Source organism: Morchella sextelata (assembly GCF_020137385.1).
Source record: "Morchella sextelata strain SCLS chromosome Unknown scls_23, whole genome shotgun sequence".
NCBI classification, from domain to species: Eukaryota; Fungi; Ascomycota; class Pezizomycetes; order Pezizales; family Morchellaceae; genus Morchella; species Morchella sextelata.
The window spans coordinates 1,155,097-1,173,076 of NW_025408638.1; the positions used below are offsets into that span (position 1 = coordinate 1,155,097).

A 17,980-nucleotide genomic window follows, 5' to 3' on the forward strand; every position below is an offset into this window, starting at 1 on the left:
TGACGTTTCCTCACCCAAATTTCGAGGTCACATGATATTCATGTATGAGAGAGATTTCGCAAATGCCTCACAATGACCTAATTCAGGCACTTATAGGGGACGTTCGTAATCTTTATTACATGTAGTTTTCCCCTAAATACATGTATATATATGCGCACATGCGTACGCGCGTATAATTAATGCTAAACTTGTAATAGTAGCTACATGTATATGAGTACATATATGAAGGGAATGGACGATAAGCTTGAGGCAACAGATTACTTATAAAGTGCTTGCCTGCCACTGTTCCGGGAGCTCTCTTGGAACCTCTCAAACTGCCCAAACCTTCATCATATATCAATATCGGCATCCTTAAACTTTTCAGGCATGGCAGATATCCAGGCCTTTAATCACCCTAGTACTAGTGATAACATCGAGAAAGGAAATCCTAAAGGAACTGGAACTATCCACAACTCAGTAATCGATAGCAAAGAGACCAGTCATACCAACGCTGTGTTCGAGGATGTTGAAGCACATATCCGGTACAAAGATTTCAAAACAAAGCAGGTACGTGAGTGGTGTCGTAATTACCCAGGGCAAAACAAAGAGAACACACAGTTGCTTTTCACATACTAAAACCTAGGACAACAGGAGTTTAGTGGCGCTATTCTAGCATGGTAAGGGGACCTGATCAGATAAATAAGCTTTCGACGTTACTAAAATAGCGTTTAGGCTCACCTATCAATCAATCGGCGTTATCTATGGGGATATTGGCACCAGCCCACTTTACGTGTTTTCGTCAACATTTACATCGTCACCATCCAATGAAGATCTTATAGGTGCCTTGTCGCTTATCATATGGGCCCTTACTCTCGTCGTCACCCTGAAATATGTTACAATCGTCCTTTTCGCTGATGATGACGGCGAAGGAGGAACATTCGCGCTTTATTCTCTGCTCACCCGCTATGTATGCTAAACCATCGATTCTGCTTTAATTATGTACATGTACGTATTCGTATATGCACTAACCAACAATGTTTGACTTAGTGCGATATTATGCAACGTAGTCCCCGCGAGCCTTTGACAGTGAAACTAGAACGACAGCTCACCCAAGAGATGAAAGGACCAAACGCTCAATTTCGCTCGGTTTTAGAGAATAACTTTCTATTTCGGACTTTCATCAAATTCTTAGCAGTATTTGGTGTTTGTTTGGTTATTGCAGATGGGATCCTTACTCCCGCACAATCAGTTCTTGGAGCGATTCAGGGCCTCAAGGTCAAGGTACCTGATATCGAAACAAATACCATCGTTGGTATCTCATGCGCCATACTGATTGTACTTTTTCTCATCCAACCACTGGGTATTACAAAACTTGGAACAACATTTGCACCAATCGTTGTTATGTGGCTGCTTTTCAACATGGTCTTTGGGATTTATGTGAGTGGTGATTATAATTATACGTACACCTTTGTTAGATCAAGGGATTGAGAATAACCAACTGACAGCCGGGTGATTGTTATCGCAGAACCTCGTCAAATTCGATGCCTCAGTTTTGAGAGCTTTCAACCCTGCGAACTGTTTCTATTATTTTAACAAGAACGGAGAAGAAGGTTGGAAAAGTCTTGGTGCCATATTACTTTGCTTCACTGGTGTAGAAGCCCTCTTTGCAGATCTAGGTGCCTTTTCAGCAAGGTTTGGGCCCCCAGAAGATAATTTAAGCAACTGGGTTCCTTTTCTTTTTAAGCAGTTAAACTTACATTTTACAGAGCTATTCGGTTATCATGGCTCTTCTTCACATATCCATGCCTACTTCTTGCCTATACCGGTCAAGCTGCTTATATCAGCGTGAAGCCTGAAGCAGTTTCCAATCCATTCTTTAATACAATCCCTCCTGGGATGTATTATCCTAGTCTAATCCTCTCTATACTAGCAGCAATAGTGGCATCTCAAGCTATGATAACCGGCTCGTTTCAACTTATATCTCAATGCATGAGTTTATCGTATTTCCCAAAGATAAAGGTCTTGCATACCAGCACCAGATTTCATGGACAGATTTACGTACCGTTGGCGAACTGGCTAATGATGATTGGGACCGTCATTGTGACAGCTGTTTATAATAATGTAGGTTTCTAATCACCGCATATAGATATGATTATACGATCGTCTGTGGTTGCTGATAAATATACTAGACTACAAGCTTAGGGAATGCATATGGTGTCTGTGTGATTATGGTCACCTTTATCACCACCTGTATGGTATCCATAGTTGCTCTTGTTGTATGGCAGCTTCACTTCCTCTTCGTTTTAGCTGGCTTTATATTTTTCGGCGCTATAGACGGGGCGTTTCTGTCGGCTGCTCTCACAAAGGTACCACAAGGGGCGTGGTTTACTCTTCTGCTTGCCTTGCTTCTCTCATGTGTCCTGTTCCTATGGCGCTTTGGAAAGAAAGAACAATGGAAAACTGAAGTCGACGACAACATTGCGCCTTCTTCGCTTGTCGTCTGCGACGAGCGCGGGCGATTAATGTTACAACGATCAGATGGTCAAAAAGAGATGGGTAGGATTAAGGGGGTTGGTATTTTTTTCGACAAAATTGGTTACCATGCCCCGGCGGTATATACGCACTTTGTCCGGAAGTTTGAAGCCCAACATGAGGTTATTGTATTCTTCCATCTTCGCCAACTTATCCAACCAACGGTCAGTTAATTATAAATTGACCCCAGTTGTATTTATTCAAGTTAGACTAATCACTTGAATTTTAGGTTCGCGAAGAAGAGCGTTACATAGTTCAGCGCGTTGGCTCTTCAAATACCTTCCGTATCATTGTTCGTCATGGCTACAATGATCACGTCTTCACCGAGAACTTCGGTGTTATTCTCTACGACAAGTTGAAAGCTTTTCTCGATGCCGAAATTGAGAACAGTGGATCTGAGCTTTCCCTAAGTAACGCTCATGCGAGAGTCAATGCTAGAGCACTGCGGGAGCGGGACGCTTTGGATGCGGCGTATGAGAAGCAGGTCATTTATATTTTGGGAAAAGAGCAATTACGGCTAAGTCCAAAGTCTATTCTTCCGAGAAGATTTGCCTTGAGTACCTTTATTTGGATGAGGGAGAATACAAGAACAAAGCAACAGGAATTCAATGTCCCAATAGATCAGCTGGTTGAAGTTGGATATATCAAGGAAATTTAGAGTAACAAGCAGGGAACATATATCATGTAATTTGAATATGACCATTTCCATCAATGCAGATTTTGATATACGTATAGCTAGATAATGAAAAGGATTTGTTTGACCCGAGCATAGGCTTTCGTTCTTTTTTTAATATGTGGCCTCCGGAGTACAATCCAGGGAGATATGCGAATAATAATAATCAAGGATACATATGTAACTTATGTATTCTACTTTTTTAGGGTTTTAAGTGTGACCTCTACTCAGGCGTTCAGTAAAAGGTCGTGAAAAGTCGTCCCGTTGCAACGCTTATTTTCACGACCTTTTACTGAACACCTTAGTAGTTTTATGCAAAAGCACGCCTACGACAGCTTGTTTTCCATACGATTATAAGTTGAAGGCCGTTATGAAAGGGCTTTCAAAGTGACCCTATAGACATGCATATGAGTATTTACTAGATACATGTACAGCCACTCAGCAAAAGTGTTCGTGATTTAGTTTTAATGTCAGTGCGCAGTGTGGCGCACCCGTGACGTTGATGTTATTAATGGAGAGATTCAAGCTAAAGAAAAATATGTAATGTAGTTTGCGACTACATATAAAAGAAGATATGTTATTGATCTTATTCTTCATTGATTCCGGGCTCCATTGGTCACTGGGAAAGTTTTCTCTTGGGGGTTCTTGATGGTCCGCCACGGTTACATATAGAGAAATGTCTCACTCTGAAATCGGAATCACGAACACTTTTGCAGAGTGGCTGTACATAATATACTGTGTTGGTTACACATACTAAATCGGGAATGTCTTCATAATTAATTACATGTACGCAGGTCTATATCTTTGGGTATTCTATACTGCAATAGCCTCTCCTTTTCTCTGCTCTTGTTCTTCCCACCCTCTGCACTCCTTTTCTGGCCCTTCATCATTTCTTATACTGTTGCTTTCATCTTCACTTTCCTCCTCCTCACTCTTATCTTCTTCACTTTCTTCACTAGCCCCACATTGATCTTGCTCCTGATCACGCTTCTTCTGCCTCTCTCTCTCCCAATATCTTTCCTCGTTCTCTCTCATCCTCCTTACCCGGAGCTCCTCTTGTTTTCTCTCTACCTCCAGTTGCCATTGAAACTTAGGAAAAGGATGAGCATCACGCATTATAGCCATAAATCTGTGTGCCGCTTGATGATTTTTTGAAAGACCCTCGTCCAAAACTGCATCTTCGTATTCCAGGCGTAGGGATTCGTTGGCACCACTTTTGAGAAGCATTTGTATTATTGGCACCGCGGATTCCGAGTGATTCCGGCTGGCGCTGTGTAAAATCGACTGGGGGTGTCTTTCCTCCGGCACTCCAGGGGTCGTCGAAAAAATATCGGCACCTCTATCGAGGAGTAACTTAAAAACATCAGGTCGATTCCCCGATGCTGCACAATGGTGTAAAGAAGTGTAGCCCCACTGATCCTTCGCGTCAATCTGCGCCCCCTCGTCAAGCAGAAGTTCAATGACCTCATTTTTGCCTGCTCTTGCAGCATAGTGTAGTGGTGTTGCCCCTTGATGTGACCTAGCCTCGATATCGGCACCCCGAGACAGTAACAATTTGACTGTGGGTGCGTCCCCCGCGATAGATACTGCCCCGTGTAGTGGTGTTTCCCCATGGCTGGTCGATACTGGGTTGACATCGGCACCTAGATCGAGGAAAAGCTCTACAAGTCGCTTATTTCCCATTTTCGTAGCGAGATGTAATGGTGTTACTCCGCCATCGGCCTCCGCAGAGATGCTTGAACCATTTTCGAGAAGGAGGCGAATAAGCTCTTCGTTTCTAGTCGATGTTGCGATGTGGAGTGCTAAAAATCCGTCCTTGCCTCGCGCTGAGATATCGGCACCGTTCTCAAGTAGCAGTTTGACAACCTCTCTGTGTCCGTTTAAAACAGCAACATGCAAAGGATTTTCTCCGTTATACAGCGCTGCTTCAACATCTGCACCGTTCTCAAGAAGGAGTTTGACCACTTCCTTGTGGCCACCGGCAGCGGCAATGTATAGCGGCCTCTCCCACTTAAAGTCTTCAGCTTCAATATCTACCCCGTTATCTAGGATAGTCTGTACTACTATCTTATGTCCCATCCAACATGCTATATGTAGTGCTTTCTGTACAGGAAATGGTTTGTCAGATCCTAGACTGGCCCCTCCGTTATAATCATATGCCTGGATATAAGAGCTTATGTGACCTGGGTTTTCGAATAGTTTGAGAAGTAACTCCGCCGTCTGATCTTCTTGGCATAAGCTGATATGGAAGGGTAGGTATCTCCCAGCGTAAGCAAGGAAGGGATACCGACGAACTCGATCTGAGATGCCATATAACCCTTGCTCAGGTTCGGAAAAGACGTCGAATGACAAGTAAGTAGCGCAAGCCGTCGCTATATCGAGTTTCTCGCCGTCTCCGACCAGCGAAATCCCGATTAAGTATTCCTGGACCGTGTAGTGTACAAATCTTATTACGTTGCTTTTCTCGTCAATCGTAATAAGGCCCGCACAAACATCAAGCATAATTGCGTTATCTGTCCAATCCCACTCATCGAGCTCATAGCGATTGTTTTCCACGGCAATCGCTTCTCGCAGTTCATCAGCCGATAGCGTTCGGCGAGCCTCCACCAACCAAGACAGAATCTTCATTGCTATCGTGGTTGATCCTTTGGCTTGGTTTTTGATGATCGTCATGGCTCTATCATATGTGGGATTTAGAGGTCTTTCCTCGTTTGAAGAATCTCTAAGGCTTTGTAGTGCCCGAAGCATGAGTCGAACATTGGTCATCCCACAGATGAACTCGGTATGGAAATGGAGCAGCAAAAACCTATAAAATTTAGTCCTAGAACAGACCTATCTATTATGCACAAGATAGAATGGGATTATCACATTAATTAGAACAGACGGCCGGTCACACAAGACGTTGAAATTGCCATATTTGATGAATACGCTGCCTCTGTCAACACAAAAACAGCTTTGACGTCTTGCTTAACCCGCCATCTGTTCGAATTAATGTGTATTCGCATGAGAAATATCGGAGTTGTCATTACAGCTTACATTCCCTGCGCAGATTGAATAAGTTCATTTATGATCAAATCTTTACACTTCCCTTGCTTTACTAGGCGCCTCGCCCGAACATTCTCTTCGATCCTTTGCTCAATGAAGAGTCTCATATCCTCTATGCTTGGTGACAGCTCGATACTTGCTGATGCGCTCATAGAATCTCGTATGTCCTCCGGATGTTGTCGGCTAGTAACGAATATATGAGTTCCACTCTGTGCAAGCCGATGGAACAGCGGTAAAAGGGCTTTTCTCTGTCTTTTTTGATCGCATTCATCCAAGGCGTCGAAGATTAGAAATACTTGATCAAATTCCGTGAACGAGATCTTAAGAATAGAGTAAAGCTCATCTAAAGAAGGTCTCTTTCCATGAGGTTCCAAGCGTTTGTAGAGCTCGTCGACGGGCGGAGGTAGGGGAATTAGTTGGAACAAGAGTTGCTTCACTAAGCTCGCGAGAATTTGATATGGTCCCTGTTGCTCCTGCTCTCTATAATCGAAGTAGACATAGGCTAAACCGTAGTTTGCTGTTATTTTTCGTTCTTGGAAATGATCAATCACCACCGAGCTAGATAGAAGTGCCAAGTTAGCCCTATACGCAAGATACCTCTTCAGAAGTAACATACCATAAAAACGTTTTCCCAGCTCCAGCTGTTAATTTGACAAGCCAATCGTTAACCCAAGGCTCTTTAACTTACCCATCGGTCAGAAACGAGTAAAAGCTTGATACATACGTATACCGTAGCCCCATAGAATAGGCGAGTTGGGGTTCTTCTGAGCCCACTCTTGAAATTCGGGTCTTCTGAAAAACCACTCGCCAGTCCCCGGCTGCCTCATCGCAATGATATCGGCGTGCTTTATATCAAAACTCTCCTTGTAGAACCAGTTAATTATAGACTTCCGCCTCTCTGCTAGAACGCTCTCAAAAGATCAGATATCCATTAACACAATTGGTTATTGGTAAATGATCTTACATTCTGCATAGGTTATCTGGCTTTGCCTCCACAACCTTTGAGCAACGGCCTCTGACTGTAGACTTTGGATTACAACATTCGTTTCGCGAACTAGTTCGCCGGTATCTTTTGACTGCAATTTGAGACCGTAAATTGCCAAAGCTGTATCCCGGATATCAGATTTCATTTCCTCTATTGTGCTTCCCATTTCTTTTGTGTATGTCTCGATCTCTTTCGACAAAGTCCTATATTCTATTAGTATAGCTTAATTAGGGGGTATTTGACATGGTATACTTACATATGATCCGCCGACAAGGCTATATTGAAAATAGTTGTATGTCTGCCTATCATAATGATACATTTCTCCGTCTCTTTCTCCTTTAATGGCCATTTCATTCGATTGATCATTTTAGATCCATCCTTGGAATCTAACTTTATATACAACTCTTTGAGTACTCCATCGATTCTTTCGATAGGACCACTTGATTTATTGAGTTGGCGGAGCGCTTCCGATTGTGGATTCTCATCGGCAACCTTTTGTAGGGATTCCAGAACGGTTTTCAGACTGGATAACTCGTCCAGGAATTCGCGAATATCTCGTCGTGCGGTTTTAACTGAGCTTATATAATTATAAGAAACTTGAAAGGTTTTTCCTGCGAGTTGGGCAATGCCAATTATACTGGCGGTAAGGCCTATTGCTTCAGCCATAGCTCAGGGGATCTTGCTGTTAGTCAGAATATCAAATTGGTGAGTTTTCTAATAGCCGTAGGGAATAGTCCAGCGTTTTAGATCGGTGGAACGAAAAAGTAGGTAGGAAGCTACAATAGAAGCAACATTAGAGTATATAAACTCCCTGGATGCTTACAGCTCAGCCTACTTCAGGCGGACAACGATGGATTACAGGGACCTGGTTGACTCGTGTCTCCATGCATGCAGCCGGCCGAGTTGGAACAGCAATCAAGCTTTAAGTACCTAGGGACCTATGGCGCTGTATCAGGCCTAATCATAGTCTGAAAGGCCGGCTTTATGTGGAGAAAGAAAAATTGCTGATCATGAGCTTGAGCCATGAGTCACGGCTACCCTATGAAATCTGTCTTGGGCTTGTCAATCATGCACATGCATAGAGCAGGATGCATGGCAGCACGGGAGCCAACAGCGCGCTTTGCAGAGGCGCCCGGCAAAAGAAATGTAGAGGAGTTTATGCACACAATTACTAAGTAAGCGTATGTGGGGTTTCTGATTGACAATTAGCGCCGGATATAGCTATTGGCGGACGACTAGTAATAGAAAACTTACGAATGTTGTTATTGAAACCTGACGATGATCGAAACAGCAAAAGTATTATACAAGTAAGTTGCTACCATAACAGAGAGCGGAGTTTTTGCGCTAACTGTCGAAACCTAAGGAAAGAGGAAAGCTATGTGTAATGAAGGAGTCTTTTTACTACAGTGTAGATGTAACTCTAAATCTACCCGATCCACTACAGTACTGGCACAATTACTTTTCATAATCTCCGAATGAGACCGGGACCTTTGAGTGCTTCTTCTTCTCCTTCTTTTCAAACTTTGCCTCCTCTCTCTCTTGTCTGTCCTGATCTTCGGCAGCTTCTACTGCTAGTCCTCGTGCCTGTCTCGCTTGTGTCTCTGCTACCTTTCCGTAAATTCCCATTGCACCGGCAATCATTCCGCCGATATCACCAAGCTGAGCCGGGATAACGATAGTGTTGCTCTCTTTCGCAAGCTTTCCAAATGCTTCAACGTACTTATCCGCCACCGTCAGGCTGACCGCATTCTGTGCAGAATCTCCATTTGCACGGATTGTTTGAGCAACAGCCTCGAGACCTCTAGCAGTTGCCTCGGCCTTGACAAGGATGGCCTGCGCTTCTCCGGCAGCCCAGTTGATCTGCTCTGCCTTTTTCGCTTCAGAGGCTAAGATGACAGACTGCTTTTTACCCTCTGCAATATTGATCGCACTCTGCCTTTGACCTTCAGATTCGAGAATCTCCGCACGTTTCGAGCGCTCAGCGGAGACCTGGCGGTTCATTGCTTCTAAGACTTGATCGGGGGCGTGAATATCCCTAATTTCGTAACGGAGGCATTTTACACCCCAGTCAGCGGCAGGTTCATTGAGGGCCTGGGTAATGTTGATGTTCAGTGCCGCTCGTTCTTTAAGGACTTGGTCAAGCGTCAGTTGTCCGATTTCAGAACGCATAGTGGTTTGTGCCAATTGAGAGATTGCATATTCAGCATCCTCGACTCCATAACTAGCCTTGTAGGCATCAAACACCCGGATATAAAGGACGCCCTAGGCAAAGTTAGCCCTCTCGAAAATGAGCTGTAAAGAGACAGTGTGCTCACATCTAGATCTAAAGTAACATTATCGGCGGTAATTGCGCTCTGGCTGGGGATTTCAATAGCGACTTCCTTCAAGGACTTGACGTATTGGATTTTGTCGACGATAGGGAGCAAGATAGCTAGACCTGGTTCGAGAATCCTGTGAAATCTTCCCATTCTCTCGACAACCCATGCTGTTTGCTGGGGAACAAATCTAGAGGAATCGCAGGTTAAACAATGTCCTTACCCTACTCTTTAAGGGTAGAGCATTAGCAGGCAGATGTACAAACTTGATAATTGTATTGGCCGGTAATCTTTCCTTTCTGAAGTAGCTTGGAGATCCGCCTCTATCTGGCCCAGGGCTTCCAAACAGTGAGTTTCCCCCAGGACCAGGAATTGAATTGAAAGCTCTTCTTTGTGAAAGTTGGAATCGTTCATGTGATGGCTGTGATGACGACACAGATTTTGAGAGTAAGGTGAAGGACCTATATGCCACCATCCCCGCAGGACCTTGACGAGCATTACGGAGCGGCAGAGCGGAGAAACGCAGCATGTTGACGCTCATTCTGGGCATATAATTCAAACGTCGATGTAAGATGAGGACGTTTCCGTGCTTTCACTAAATTGGTACTGTTGAAGGTAGTAGATGTGAGTGGACTCATTGTGGGCAAATCAGTTGTCAAGGCTCTCTTGAGGCTCTTCGGTATCGGGCCTAGCGCGAAATAATGAAAATACATAAAGTCATACCCCGACATCTTGAAATATATCCTAAAGCTTTATATTTCTTATCGCAATCGCTTGGAAGCACATGCGGTCCCAGTATTAAAGTGTTGAGACTTGCAAGGCGGTCACGTGACACTTGATCTCAAGCATTAATGGTCCTTGAAATTCATCCAGCACTGTTTTTTTCATGAATTTGACAAGAGCTGAGTTCGATCAATTTCTGTTTTATAACTTACCTCTTATCTGCATATAGATTTCCAAAACCATAACTATCTTTAAATCATGAATTATTAGTATTAGAGCTAGACTCATGTACTATCACTCGCTGATTTAATATTTACTGGCCAACAACTTGGGGCAACAATTTTATGTGTAACAGACCGCCAAGACATTCCACAAACGACCTGGTAACCTGACCTTGTAGGCTCGACCAACAAACATCCTTCCTTCTATTCTTCAATATCCCATCCACATAAATTCACCAAAATGGCTTCCACAGTCGGAAAGAGCAGAACAGGCACAAATGCTACACCACTGGGCCAACGTCGTCTTCAAAGCCATGGTGAAAGAGATTTGGCAGTTGATGACCCCAAAAAGTCTGCTTGGAAAGAGCAACCGAAGGTGAACCTCATCAAACCGGAGAGAATTCTTAATGCAGAAATATTAGAAAGCGTAGGCGATGGAGTCAAACGAGGACGATCTGAAAGGCGTGGTATGTGTCGATTTTCCCCCGTCTCTTGTTCACCCCAACAAATACTCGCCAGTGGGTGCTGTACTAACCACCAATCAATGTACTAGAATTACCTGATGGCAGGAAACGCAAAAAGGCGAACCGCTGGGGAGCCGTCGACGAGAACAAGGTTGCTGGTCTGATGGGACTTCCTACTGTCATCCTTACCCCGATGACAAGTGAGCAGCTAGATGCCTACACTATCCATCTACGGGTTGAAGAGATCACCCAGAAGCTCAAGATCGGTGACATCGTCCCAGACGATGGTAACCGGTAAGTTCCAACTGCTATTTCGTCTTCTCCTAGTCCTGATCGTTAACCTCCGGGTATAGTTCGCTTTCTCCAGCGCCTACATATGATAACCAAGGACGTCGTATTAATACGCGTGAATATCGCTACCGGAAGCGCCTGGAAGATGAACGCCATAAATTAATTCAAAAAGCTAACACAGTATTTTCAAACTACCATGCGCCTTCTGATTATCGTCGCCCAGCCAAGACTATTGAGAAGATCTATGTGCCGGTCAACGATTATCCAGAAATCAACTTTAGTAAACTAACCCCCCCGCTTCCACTTGCTTAATACAGTGAACTCAAATTTCTGAATTTCTTCTAAGATCCACTAACATACATGTCTCTGTTTCCTCTACTTTTGGTACTAATAGTTGGGCTTCTTATCGGTCCTCGTGGAAACACTCTTAAGAGAATGGAATCAGAGTCTGGGGCAAAGATTGCTATCCGCGGGAAGGGCTCTGTCAAGGAAGGGAAAGGGGCCAGCGATAGAGCCACTGACTCTAATCTTGACGAAGATCTTCACTGCTTGATTATCGCCGACACCGAGGGCAAGATTGAGTTGGCGAAGAAAGCTATTCTTGAAGTTATTGAAACGGTAAATTAAAGTTGCTTCCTAGCCATTTATCCTTACTCACAACATATATCAGGCTGCTTCTATCCCCGAAGGACAAAATGCTCTTAAAAGAAATCAACTTCGTGAATTAGCTTCCTTGAACGGGACTCTTAGAGATGACGAAAATCAAGCATGTCAAAATTGTAAGATTGGTCCCTGTATTAATATTATTTCCAAACTAACTCATATAGGTGGTGGTCTCGGCCATCGTAAATACGAATGTCCCGAGAAACGCAATGTCACCTCCAACGTTATTTGCAGAATTTGCGGGAATGCGGGGCACATGGCAAGAGACTGTCGTGATCGCCAGAAGGGATCTGATTGGAGAAACACCGATTCATTTGCGCCTCAGGCAGATGCGGTGGAGCGTGAATATGATGTTTGTTTCCCCTCCAAGTGAGTCTAATTAAGCAATAATAACAAGTCTAATGGCTATTAGCAACTCATGCTTGAGCTTTCAGGCGATAATCCCCATCAAGGCGCAACTGGCCCTCCCGCTCGGCAGAATCTCATCGAGAATGGGCAAAATCAAGCTGTTGACGACAGGAGACCATGGGAACGAGGACCCACGGGTGGACCTGCACCGTGGCTCAATCCCAATAACAACTCTGGTGTACGCCCGCCAAGAACTGAGAATCACGATGGCTATAAGAACGATAGTAGAGATGCTTTTAGAACTCTGCCGACTGGGCCAAGCAGACCCGTTGGTGCTCCATGGCAGAAACAGCAGCAGCAGTACGGGCATGCTCAAAATGCGAGCGAAAATCCAGACAGTGGACTATCTCTTCAGTCCTACTCCGGCAATCCTACAAGACCAACCCCTTGGCAAAGAGGTCATGGAGGTCATTCGTACGAGAACACTCAGGGATTCTCCGCTCAGGGAGGGCAGTTTATGCATGATCGGAACCAGGAATACTATCATAGTCAGCCTAATCCACAGTACCAACAGCTATTTGAGTACAATACCAATGTATGCGTTCTCTCGTCTCAAATTTCTTCATTTACTTACTATTCTCAACTAGAAATATTCATCTGGGAGTCCATATGAATACATGAAACACCAACAAACACAGGGGGATATGTTACAAAACCAGCAACAATTTCATCAATCATATTACAGGCAAAACCACAGCACCAACTATCACCCCGATAGTGCCAATTCTCACAATCATGCTCGACCTTTGCTTCAGTCTGTTGGGGACTCTGTTCCGCCTCCGCCTCCGCCGTCGCCTCCACCTCCACCTCCACCTCCACCACCTCCGCCACCACCGCCACCACCTCCACCTCCTCCACCTCCATCCACCTTCCGTCGCTAAAACATGCCATACGAAATATGAGGGGTGTTGGATGGCGGTTGAAATCGATTTTGTCAGGCATACCATCGTGAACGGGAAATTGGCGGGAAACAACAAAAAAAAAAAAAAAAAAGGCTAGGCAACTAACAAGACTGGCAAAAAGGCAGGAGAATAAAAATTCTGGAGTGGAAGCTCACACACAGATCTTTAACGCTAGTTCTAGTTGTGGCGGGTCCCCCTTTTAACTACTACACAGATACCTTACTCATCTACATGTACTTAGTCGTTAACCAAGTACACAATAGCTACTGATGTCCTATAGTATTGACAATTGAACACACGCAGCATTAACACTTCCCGCAAGCCAAAAATATTAGCAACCAAAAGTGCGCCCATGATACACGCTGACAGTGTAGGGTGCCTTGGTACACATGACTAGTATATTTGATTTGTGGACTAAAATGATCGGCAAACCCAAATGGCCCATATCTTTTTTGGTCTACCCTGAACTGGTAGAAAAATCTTTTTTTCTTTTTTACCAATTGACCCAATCAAGACAGGCAGGCACCCGTCTGAGACCTGACAAGCATCGGTACAGCACAAACTAAAAACAACAAAAGATCGACGCTACTTGGTAGCTAGCTAGCCCTTGTAGATCTCAGCGCGCACCAGCCACAGCAATGTCCGAGTGATCGTTCATGATTGGAGATAAATGCATGTACGATAAGAACATAGCAAGACCGTGTGATTCAGTGGTTAAGATGGTTGGCTTGGGGTGCGTGTGTCGTATATACGGAGGAAGGCGGGTAGGTATTGAGAATTGGAATAGGAATCGAAGTTGGTAGGTACGAGTTGGTAGGTACGCTAGGAGACTGGGAGATTGGGAGAAGGTGAAACGGAGCGTCAATTATCATTCACAGAGTCTTTGCAGTTTGGACCTATATACCATCCACCGTACCGCATCGCCTCACAAGCAAGCAAGCAAAAGAAAAAAAATGGGCAATTTAAGAAAAATAAGAAGAAAAAGAAAAAAAAAAAGAGAACAGAAAACAGAAAACAAAAAAAATCAACACCACGGGCGCAGAACCACAACCAATTCCGGCCCCCCCCCCCCCCCTTTCTAGAACCTAAAACTACCTAACCCCCCCCCCCCCCTCTCTTTCTCCACGCACGCACTACCTCTCCTCCTCCTCCTCCTCCTCCTCCCCGCCCTCCACCCTCTTCACCTCGACCCCGGCCTCCAGCAACCTCCCATCCTGCCTCGCCCGCTCGCCCTCCTGCCACCGCACCAGCGCCGCCTGCGCATGCGTCTTGAAGCCGAAGCAGCGCGGCGTGTAGCGCTCGTTGCACTTTGGCGGGATCAGCCCCGGGTACACCTGGAAGAGGATGTGCGGGAACGACGCGCCAAAGTAGGCGCCGTCGATGGCCGCGTGGCGCGTCGACTTGGGCGAGTACACGTCCTCGCACTTTGCGCAGTACAGCTTGACCGACTTTTGCTGCGCGATGTCGGAGAGCCCCAGGGGGAGCAGCGGGTGCGAGCGGCAGAGCACGCGGGGGCAGCGCCCGAAGTCGCATTTTTTGTACTTTTCGAGCTAGGGTCGCCATGTCAGCGGCGGCACGACGCGGGGGGGGGAATGGGGGATAAATACCATCTTGGCGAGCCCGCGCGTGGTGATGATGTACCGAGCGTGCACGAGGCCGTACAGATGCCGGGCCGACTTCTCGATCTGCTCGCGCACCTCGTCCTCGCACTCGAAGTCGAAGACGTCGGTGACTAGGTCGAGCGCGTACTGGTAGTACTGCACCTCCTGCTGCAGGCCCGTGAGGTTGAAGCGGTCCGTGAGGTACTCCTCGTCGATCTCGCAGAAGTACTCGTGGCCGCGCGCGGAGATGAACTGGTCGAAGGACATGAGGGTGTTAGTGTCTTTGCCTTGCTTACTTGCGGGGGGGATGGGGGAGAAGGGGGTGGGGGATGGGAGGAGGGGGGGGATGGAGGAGAGGGAGTGATGGGGGGAGAAGGGGAGATACCCAGTCGCGCCAGTAGTTATTGTAGTCGCTGTCGGTCTCGGAGTTGTAGTCTTCCACTACGGGGAGGTTAGCCATTTGCTCTCCTCTCTGCCCACTCTATCTCCGCGTCCGCAGGGGGGGCCTTACTGGCTAGCTGTGTTGTTGGTGGTTGGTTAGCTGGTGGTAGAGGTTGTGCTGTGTGCTGTGGGTTTTTTTTGATAGAAGCTAGATAGACAGGTGTCTGTATATCCGGGCCGCCCTATCGCAGACAAGAGATTCCTGTGTATGTACCTACTGCTATCCCCAGTCAGTCACTCGCTCGCTCCTATACCGCGGCAGGCAATTCTATAGAGCAGGCTAGCGAACCTATCGGATCGGAGTCGACACGGGCAATTCTTTCGCTTTGAGCAAGGCCGGGTGACGATGGGTGTTGATGTTGTGCCTAGTTACACACGCACGCACGCACGCACGCACACACGCACACCTGTGACAGACGGGGTTTGGGCTGCGGGAGAGCTGTGGGAGTCCCCGCGTTGGCCGGTGCGGAGGAGGAGGAGGAGGGGGAGGGGGAGGGGGAGGGGGAGGGGAGGCGGGTTGGGTTGGGTTGGGTTGGGTTGGTGGGTTGGTGGGCTGGTGGGTTGGTGGGTGCGGGTTGCGTTGCGTGTATTAGTATGGCTGGCTGGCTGGCCCGGTCTAAGTCTGGGTCTGGTCTGTCTGCTCTGCTGGGGTGAAGAAGGAAAGAAAGAAAGAGTCAAGGGCGGCTGTGTGGTTGGCTGGCTGGTGGGCTGCTTGGCGGGTGCAGGGGAAACTTTATCCGCAGAGCCGCATTTGCCTTGCTGATAACGGCAGCCGAATCCTAATCCTCGCAACCTAAATCTGACAGTCTGTTTGTCGACTGCACTGCAACAAAGAAGGATACAACATCGCATGGAGAGGACCATCAATGTCTCTCCCAGCGATGCGTCAGAGACGAGCTGGGCTATGGCTATGTCTACATCTACACTCATCAACTAAGCAAGTACATACATAGCTCCCGGCCCCTGCTTTGAGTTCTGCTTGCTGTGCCGCAGAGAAGAGGGATGACTCGACTCACGCCTACAAACAACCACTGACAGCAGCACTGCATAGGCATTGACATACAGACATAGACACAGACACACGCAAAACATCTCCATCTACAGCTACAGCTACAGCTACATCCACCACTCGCCCAAAAAGCACTCCAACCTCCACCAAAAGCACACAATGGCCTCCACCCCCCACAGTCCCAGCCCCCACCACAATCCCCAAGATCTGCTTCGTATCCGGGCCCCTCATCGCCGACACCCCCTACCTCGACACGCACTACGCGCCCCACCTCCTCCGCGCCCTCTCCGCCAACCACCACTTCCTCCTCGGCCCCTCCCGCGGCATCGGCACCCTCGCGCTCCACTACCTGCTCTCGCAGTCCTGCGACCCCTCCCGCATCACCCTCTACCTCCCCCAAGGACGTTGAGCGCTACACTTGGTTCGTCGACCAGGGCGGCAGGATTGTGGTCTCGAGCGCAAACCACGACAGCCGCGATGAGGCAATGACGAGGGCGAGCCACTATGATGTGCTGCGCTGCCGAACGGTGGCGGAGTGTAGGGCGCTGTTTGGGGAGCGGTATAAGGAGAGGGTTAGTGGGACGCAGAAGAACCAGATTAGGAGGAAGAGGGGGATAGGATTGGTGTGGAGGGAGGTTGTTGAGGAGGTGGTGGAGACGGCGGGGGCTGTGGAGGCTGCAGGGGATAGGGAAATTTTGAAGAACGCGCAGAGGATGAGGGGACTGGAGAGTAAGGTGAAGGAGGCGAGGGCGTTGAGGGAGAGGTTACAGAAGGGGGAGGTGCTAGAGAAGAATCAAGTGGACAAGGCGGGGAAGTTGGAGGTTTGGGAAAGGGAGTTGGAGGGGTTGAAGTGATCATGTGGTAGTATAGATATGTAGAGTATGTAGAGTATGTAACATAGAGTATATAGCGTATATATGTTTTCGGATATGTAGCGTATATAGGGTCCATAGATCTAATGCACCTCCAGGACAGTTCCGCTTCCAGACTCATCAACTCTCAAACCCGGACTAGTAAAGACGGCCACCGACTACTATTAGCCAATATCCGCTAAAGCAGTTCTTCAAGTGCAATTGCTCACTATCGGAACATATACATAGACACCAAAATTGATGACCAGAAGATAGATACCGGATGGCTGTGTAGGAGTTAATTCGAAGAGAGAGAATTCTATCAGGAAGCTCAGAGGTAACCTCCATAAATACTCTACCAGCTTCCCTCAGCGTTATGTTGTTATCATATCTTCGCCACGATATCCTCAACCTTTATAATTTACTGTGGCCTACAAATTGTTGTCCTCCGGCTCAAGTCGTTCGCGACCTTCCGTGTGTGAGACATAGATTATCACTCGCCGCTGCCATCCGGACGCAGGGTTGTTACTTCTTTTAGTAGTAACCGATAGCCACCCGTACTTAGTAGCTACATGTACTTAGTAGATAGATGTAGCTATATATATACCAGTCCTCTGCGACGAATACCCAAGTTTTAAAAACCCCTGGTAATGATAATTGGTAGATTTCCTTCTTTGTCGTTCTCAGTTGAGCGCTATGTACTAAGTAGCTTGAGCTCTAAGTTCTGACAAGCTCAAGTTTAGTCTTGTAATTTTTTTGGTTTTAGTATCCATAGATCTCTCCGTTTCCTCGAGTCCTCAAAAGTTCTGCAGTTGCTAGATATCGACTCCACGCATATAAATCCTTTTCTCGCACCACAATTCCTTTCTCGGGTCCT

The 17,980-nt window shown here is 46.7% G+C and overlaps 6 protein-coding genes across 6 annotated transcripts; 3 read left to right on the forward strand and 3 right to left on the reverse strand.

Moving 5' to 3' along the window:
- Positions 1 to 366: 366 nt before the first annotated feature.
- Positions 367 to 3,169, forward strand: H6S33_007529 (uncharacterized protein; the record flags this gene model as incomplete). The annotated part of the gene is made up of 7 exons (XM_044838888.1): positions 367 to 546; positions 631 to 656; positions 712 to 946; positions 1,027 to 1,416; positions 1,505 to 1,705; positions 2,169 to 2,675; positions 2,741 to 3,169. The coding sequence occupies 7 exons, from the start codon at positions 367 to 369 to the stop codon at positions 3,167 to 3,169; spliced, it is 1,968 nt and encodes a 655-aa protein (XP_044689065.1).
- Positions 3,170 to 3,997: 828 nt separating this feature from the next.
- H6S33_007530 (uncharacterized protein) lies at positions 3,998 to 7,880 on the reverse strand (the record flags this gene model as incomplete). Its single annotated transcript, XM_044838889.1, has 7 exons — positions 3,998 to 5,990; positions 6,113 to 6,163; positions 6,221 to 6,787; positions 6,846 to 6,870; positions 6,954 to 7,130; positions 7,194 to 7,417; positions 7,471 to 7,880. 7 exons carry the CDS (start codon positions 7,878 to 7,880, stop codon positions 3,998 to 4,000), a joined length of 3,447 nt encoding a protein of 1,148 aa, XP_044689066.1.
- A 789-nt stretch (positions 7,881 to 8,669) lies between these two features.
- Positions 8,670 to 10,070, reverse strand: H6S33_007531 (uncharacterized protein; the record flags this gene model as incomplete). Its single annotated transcript, XM_044838890.1, has 3 exons — positions 8,670 to 9,476; positions 9,530 to 9,719; positions 9,796 to 10,070. 3 exons carry the CDS (start codon positions 10,068 to 10,070, stop codon positions 8,670 to 8,672), a joined length of 1,272 nt encoding a protein of 423 aa, XP_044689067.1.
- Positions 10,071 to 10,714: 644 nt separating this feature from the next.
- On the forward strand, positions 10,715 to 13,180 carry H6S33_007532 (uncharacterized protein; the record flags this gene model as incomplete). Its single annotated transcript, XM_044838891.1, has 8 exons — positions 10,715 to 10,940; positions 11,027 to 11,231; positions 11,291 to 11,508; positions 11,623 to 11,846; positions 11,899 to 12,007; positions 12,056 to 12,243; positions 12,304 to 12,834; positions 12,887 to 13,180. The coding sequence occupies 8 exons, from the start codon at positions 10,715 to 10,717 to the stop codon at positions 13,178 to 13,180; spliced, it is 1,995 nt and encodes a 664-aa protein (XP_044689068.1).
- A 1,154-nt stretch (positions 13,181 to 14,334) lies between these two features.
- Positions 14,335 to 15,262, reverse strand: H6S33_007533 (uncharacterized protein; the record flags this gene model as incomplete). The annotated part of the gene is made up of 3 exons (XM_044838892.1): positions 14,335 to 14,751; positions 14,809 to 15,054; positions 15,188 to 15,262. 3 exons carry the CDS (start codon positions 15,260 to 15,262, stop codon positions 14,335 to 14,337), a joined length of 738 nt encoding a protein of 245 aa, XP_044689069.1.
- Positions 15,263 to 16,109: 847 nt separating this feature from the next.
- Positions 16,110 to 17,106, forward strand: H6S33_007534 (uncharacterized protein; the record flags this gene model as incomplete). The annotated part of the gene is made up of 2 exons (XM_044838893.1): positions 16,110 to 16,184; positions 16,315 to 17,106. The coding sequence occupies 2 exons, from the start codon at positions 16,110 to 16,112 to the stop codon at positions 17,104 to 17,106; spliced, it is 867 nt and encodes a 288-aa protein (XP_044689070.1).
- Positions 17,107 to 17,980: the final 874 nt, after the last annotated feature.